We start from the raw sequence: 6,924 nt of genomic DNA, 5'->3' as shown, positions 1-6,924 counted from the left end.
TGTGTGACCACAATACATTTTTGTGTTCCTCAACTGTACCTGAAACTCAAAGGCTCCTGAGTCAGTAGGGATTCATGAGTCATTCTCAAGGTCAAGTAAAGGCCATTTTGGGGTTAAATGGGATCCAATCTGGGACCCCCATGTTACATGACAGTGTCTGTAGCACCAGATAGAACACAAATTGTTCAAACCATGAAGGCAGAAACACTAACTCACTCACTTGGGGGCTATGTGCAAGGAGGGACAGCAGTTTTACAGAAACAATGTAAAGATAAATGATGTGCAGGCAAAACTAAAAAGAGTAAAAGTAAACTGTAAATGTATTTTTGTTCACGTATCAGCATTTGATATTCTGTAAAATTAAGCTATTTTGAATGTTTTTAAGAGTTTCAGTTGCCAGGAATTTGAAAAAGGCTTGGTAAGAGGTGCTGGGTTTCGGTTGCTGCGGTGTACACCACGCCATTTTGTGACCGTTGCTGTGTAAGTGAGCGTGCTAGTAAACAAAAATGTGTAAATGGGTGTGTGCATGGTAGTGTAGTGTAAATGTGCATTAGTAGCCTTTTGTGTGTGTGTGTGTGTGTGTGTGTGTGTGTGTGTGTGTATGTAGTAGGAATGTGTGTTTTTTCTTATTTCGGAATATAGGAATTGAGCCAGCTTTATGTTTCACCTTGGATCAATAACTTTGTACTCTGATGCTAAGGGATGCATATTAATTTATTTTTTTATATATATACATTTACTCGTATTTCATGTAAGAAATGTATACATCGATACATGTGTATTTTGTTTTATTTATTTTTATTTGAGTGAGAGAAGAATGTTTTATGTTATTTATCGTCAGTAATGTGAATTGGTTTGGTATTCATTTTATTTTTAAAGCTTAATCACAAATGTGCCCAGGGCAGTTGAAAATAAATGAGCGCCAGCGGAACACGCTAACTTTTGTCCTCCTCCTTTGATCCACAGATTGCACAGTGTTGCCTAGCCTATGTAATCTTTGCTACTGGTCCAGATTCCCCTAGGTCTGGCGCTGGCAACACATGCACACACACACAAACTACACACACACTTTTTTTCTATAAAGTGTACTAAACGTTAAAATGTACAGTATATAGTTTGTTTACATTACTTGTAAATCCATCTTCTGATTTTCCGTAACACACTTGTTCAGAACATATCAGAAACATTGTTCTGTTTTGAATATTCAATTTGATTTTCAATGTTGATTGTGGTTCACAGAGTTGTGGAAATATGTAAAATAAACATTTATTGATAAATCTGATGCTGATTAAAAATGACAAGCATTTTATGCATAGGCCTATTATGAGGAAATGGCTGATTTTAGTGATGAACAGTAAAAATGACAAATTTGACAAAACTATTTTTCTAAAAATGAAACCCTAACATCACAGAATGCATGATTATATTTTGTAATGGCTATGAGATTTAAAAAATGTGGTTTTAATGGGAGTCAATGGGACATTTTGTGTTTTTTCATGAAAAATACTAGCATCATGTAAACTGGCATTTAAAGGGTTAAAATCCTGATAATTATTCAATATTTGATAGTTTTGATCAGGACTGTTGTTCAAAAGATTTAACCCCAAAAAGTAGAAAACAATATTAATCTGTATTATTTTTATAGCAGTTTTTGGAAGTGGACATTTTTGTCCTTAATGACTCAAGAGGGACATCAAGTAATCAAACTGGCAGTTTTGGGCAGGGCTGAAGTTGTTGATGAGATTTATGCCAAAAAAAGTAGAAAAAAATATTAATCTGTTAGGTTTTTATAGCATTTTTTGGAAGTGGACTCCAAAGGGCAGTACATTAAACTGATGAAAAAAAGCAGGCAATCAATGCTACAAAATACACACCTTTAACACCTATTAAGAGTTTACAGCTTGGCTGAATTGGGGGGAAAGATGAATGATGACACTTCGTCCTATAAGGCTGTCTTACTCAGCTTATTAAAAGAGCTTAAATGTACCTTGTTTTGAAACAAACAATGCAATCACAAAAGGTTTTGGATTATCAATTTAGCCACTAGTACATTTTAAGTCTTTCCAAAATTGAAATCACAAAAATGATGGAAAATTTAAAGAAACGCTTAACATCTCCAATTGACAGTTTGCCACTATTATGGAACATTAATGACTATGAACTAATTGCCACATTTTTATTTTGCTCAAGATACTTTACATTCAATGACAGAGTCTTACAGCACTCAAATATTTTGAAAAACCCATAGTTTCTGAAAATGCGGACTCTTCATGAAAAAATATCATGTGACTTTGCTGGAGATCTGTTCATTTAACATAATACAGCAATGTGCTTGCCTGAAATATCTTAACCCACATCCACACTCTTGCCTTATTTTCATCTTGCAATTTCAAATACAAATTTCATGAGTCTAAAGTGGGACATCAATGTCCTGCTGACTGAAATGGCCACACAGACTTGTTGTGACTGTATCAGTCAACACTATGTCAATATTTATCCCTTTCAGCTTCAGGATTAGTACTGCGTGCTATGATTCCCTTCCGCACGATTGAGCATGGCACTAGATTAACTGTTTCATGGCAGATCTGAGCTGATCTGATCCTCTCAGCTGTAGGGGGGTGGGTGTGGGGTGTCTGTACCAGCTGTGGCATCTGGCCCACATACTGGTTTAACCTCTTAATATGACCCCACTTGACATTCACCCACAGCGTACTGTATGAACACAGAGGCACTCAGTCCAAAAACAGCTGTGCTGCAGTCCAGTTTAATTTAAATTCAGGGGGTTCAGAGCATCTTTATGAAAACATCCTCTTAATATCCCCACTACACTGCTTTTAACAATCTGAAATGTCAGTGATGAGACCTATTGTAACTGAGTCTGTACTTCCAAATTCCAACCTTAGTTTCTCCATTGTTTTGTCATTTTATCACTGCATATGTCTTATTAGAAGCAAAAGCAATAAAAAATGCACACAAACATTTTCGTTTTCTCTCTGAGGCATATTTTTATGAAATTCGGTGATCCTAGCAGGCTGACAAATAATAAAGTGGTCAGAAAAAATTAAAATAAAAATGATTAAAACAAAAAATAAAATGCAGTACAATAGCCATATCTGTGGTGTGTTCATGGAGCCAGTTGCTTTCCTACAACAATAAGCCACAGTGGAAACCAATGAACATATCACTGGCTGCAGTTGCCCTTACAATTTTCTAATAATATAAACCACTTTCAAGAAGTGCAACTTAGCATGTCTAATTTAGTCTGAAGCCATATACTGTATCTACATAGCGTTAAAGATAATTTGGGATTTCACAGCAAATGCCATCACACACTTTAAATGACATGAGTCTACATTATAATTTACCAATCTGCTTAAGTGGCCAGCATGAAACATAATTATTTGTGATAATTAAGTCTGTACATAGGCACTGATGAGTATGGATGCATATCAGATGAAGTGGAGTGGTCTCTAATCTGGACGAACAGTAAAATATTATACACATTTAGAACAATATAATAGATTTTGCTGAAATGTGAAATGAGTTTACAAAAGCTAAAATAATCCTACATTCAGATAAAATATACATATCTTTGCTAGATATAAAAATGCACCTTCTTCATGAGCACAGGTTTCTTCATACTGAATGACATGCTTAGCATGACATATGTGGTAGTACTGAACCCAAATAGTCAAGGCAGGATACTGACGGACTGAAAGGATCATCAACATCTTACTGTAGCTTCCACACATTGAATCCCAATATGTGCACCAAAGGATCTGCACTTTGGCAATGCTGTGCAGATCCTTTCATTAGGAAGGATCTGCACAGGTTTCATGCAGGTTTCATTAGGAATAGATGAAAGGAGCCTTATCACAACATAACAAATCAAACTACTATCAAAACATAAACTACTTGGTTTATAAATGAAAGCAAATGGAGCCATTTTGTAGCCCATCTGTGAATCAGGGTATGTGGCTTCATGATAACACAAAGCAAGAACCAGTCTCTAAAAACTGATTCCAGTCCTGTTCCACTGTGACACTCACCTAGCTGGCTGCAGGGCAGTGATGCCCATTGGGATTTATCTGTGCTTGTCTACATGGAGTGGTGTACTTCCTGCTTTCTGTTCAGTTAGGCATCAGGGTTCAATCGCTGTCCAATTAGACGCTGGCTGTGGGGAGAGAACTCTGCCTCTTCCTCCAACTGGTAGAGAGAATGAAAGGATGAGGAATGAAGAAATGAGTGTACATTATTTAAGTCTGCATTATCATGAGAGAGCCAGTTAGTGAATTGTGTATTTTCTTTTGATTCAGGGAAACTCATCAGGAGGGAGTAGATGTCAGTGGATAAGTTCTGTGTTTGACTAAGACTGTTTGTGTGTGAGCGTGTGCAGGTCTGAGTCAGACAGAAATTAAGACACACACCAAAGTTACATCCCTCCAGCATAACCACCCGCCCCCACACAAAGACACACACACCTGCTCTTTGATGTAGCTGTTCCCACACAGTGCCAGCCCTCTGAGAGCCAATCCGACGATGAAGCACCAGACAGACAGTCCGACCTCAACCCCTGCCAGCACAGCACAAGGGACCCACAGTGCCAGGGTGGTGTCCTGAGAGACAGGAAGTGGTGGAAAGGAAGGAGAGAAAAAAACAATGTAACACTTAGTGTTACTCCCATGATGAGGTTGAACCTTTCAAAGAGAGGGAAATGCAAGAGGAAAGTTTAAACTCACATAAATTCGTGTTGTATCAAATGGGCATTGGGCACTGACAGGTGATCGAGCATTGATGGGAACCAGTGTGTCATTGCATCCCAGCATCAAACCCTGTCCACTGTGGGCAACAGTGACACTAATGGCCAGGAGGAGACCAGTGCAGCATGCTGCTGAGAGCAGGGCGTTCAGGAATGATGCAATTAGAAGTCCTATTTGCTGGAGACATAGACACAGACGTCATATAAAAACAGAAGGGGAGGTAACTATAGAGCACACATGGAACAAGTGACTGAGATGATCATATCAGTAGTTGAAAATAAATTAAATTCTTACCAGTTTTAATACATGAAGGTTCCTTGACACGACGATGGCAATAATCCCAGTGGCAATGCTCTGTAAGATTCAAACGACAAGACTGTTGTTTCAGTGTAGCACTACTTTGGCATGGACTACATTTTTGTAATTTGTCTATTTGTTTTGTCTGTATACTCTCTTATATTGCATGGAGTGCATTTCAAAAAAATGTGACATCATCCTCAACAACCTACCTCTATGTAATGAAGTCTCCCCTAAAGCAATAAGAGACTGGTTTGAAAAGCCAGCTCCCCTTTTAATGGGCAAGTTCAGTCTTGATTGCCGATAAAAATACACAACACTGTTACTGAGCTAAAACAAATCACTTGTGATACCTGAGTAAACACGTGCAGCTCTGATGCACAGAACAAAGAGAGTCGCTTACGTGAATCAGTTTGCTTCATGATATTTCCATTTCAAAGTAAAATGTGGACCAACACTGCTTGGCTTTTTAAAGTGCTACAAACCTTAAGCTTTGTTGTGCACAGTTTCCTCATCTGAACTGCTGAGATGATAACTTCAAAACAGTATGTATATCTAAACTACGGACTCACCAGCAGGCCGGAGGTGACAGAGATGATGTTGGCTACAGTGTATTCAGTGGTGATATGCTGGCTGGGTTTGGAGATGTGGCGAAGGACACTGCCATGGACAATAGCTCCAAGGATGAAGTTAATATGGCCGACCAGGATTAGAGCTAACCCCTTTTTCATCAGCTTCCTCGGCCCTTTGTCTTTATCTGGATGACAGAAATACAAGGATCAGTTAATACAGCTTATGGCAAAATGGAGTGAGCGAAGGCCTGAAACTGGTTGGTTAGAGAGGTGTCTACAAATTCTGCATGATGTGTCTACAAATCCCAAATTGTAGAGACAGCACACACACACATAAAAAGTCTGCTTGCACAACACTACATATTCCTTCATTCTGTGTTATGGCCCAACTTATATAGGATTTCTAAGGGTGCTGCTGATATCATTTTGCAAGAATGTATGTTAAGGATATATTGGCTGATAGTTGCTATTTTGGACATAAATGATCTCAAAACCAATAACTTCTCTCTTAAGGTTTTGTTTTTCAATAACTGGAATCAAAATACACAGTTATCTGTACATTTTACAGTTGAAGGGTGATGTCAGAAGGCAAACACTCATCAGCTGAATTCCTTACTTTTTGTCTTTATTTTGAAAGGTTTGGTTTTCTATACACAGTCCATTATTTTTTGCATACATTCATTTATGTGCGTACATGTGTGAGTTACAGATGCATTTGAATACAAAGGCTTCACTCTGAGTAACTCTTTGCCCTGAGTGAGTCAGAGATGGGAGGTGGAGGAAGCCTGGGCATAGGTAATTCTAAAACGTTGTAAGTGATCTATTTTCTCGTCAGTCTCGTTGACTGTTAACATCTCATTTTCACTGGGGATAAATCAGCATAATACACACATCTACTATACACGCACTTAAACGAGTACATATCACGTAACGTTTGAAAAATGAAACCGTGTCTTCCTACCTGCAGGCCTGTGGTCAGTTACACCCGTGGAGGGAAAACTTACGTTACGACATTACTTATGAAATGCGAGTATAACAGTGACATGCCATCAGCCGTCAGACAACTACTCACCAAACGTGCACATCTCTCTGCAACGCCAGATGTTTTTTAAAAAAAAAAGATGATTAATAACCGTAATTTTCGAGCAACACAACAGCTAAGACACCACGGACGTCCCTCGGTCCACTTCCTGTATGACGTCACACATGCTCACCTGTGTATTACCTGCGGCGTGCTAGACGCCCGAGGGGCGCAGCAGGTATTTCAGATTTATTTTACGCATATTTATTGTATA

General features: G+C 38.6%; 1 protein-coding gene across 1 annotated transcript; it reads right to left on the bottom strand.

Moving 5' to 3' along the window:
* Window positions 1–2,034: 2,034 nt before the first annotated feature.
* Window positions 2,035–6,823, bottom strand: LOC121183210 (keratinocyte-associated protein 3). The gene is made up of 6 exons (XM_041040210.1): window positions 6,702–6,823; window positions 5,630–5,814; window positions 5,055–5,114; window positions 4,740–4,937; window positions 4,482–4,616; window positions 2,035–4,206 (listed from the first exon to the last, which is right to left on the bottom strand). Exons 1-6 carry the CDS (start codon window positions 6,712–6,714, stop codon window positions 4,135–4,137), a joined length of 663 nt encoding a protein of 220 aa, XP_040896144.1. The 5' UTR covers window positions 6,715–6,823; the 3' UTR covers window positions 2,035–4,134.
* Between the last annotated feature and the right edge of the window lie 101 nt (window positions 6,824–6,924).

This window comes from Toxotes jaculatrix, chromosome 1 (genome assembly GCF_017976425.1).
Source record: "Toxotes jaculatrix isolate fToxJac2 chromosome 1, fToxJac2.pri, whole genome shotgun sequence".
Taxonomy (NCBI): domain Eukaryota; kingdom Metazoa; phylum Chordata; class Actinopteri; family Toxotidae; genus Toxotes; species Toxotes jaculatrix.
Note: the sequence above shows the minus strand (reverse complement) of the source record. Positions and strands in the feature narration are given on the sequence as shown.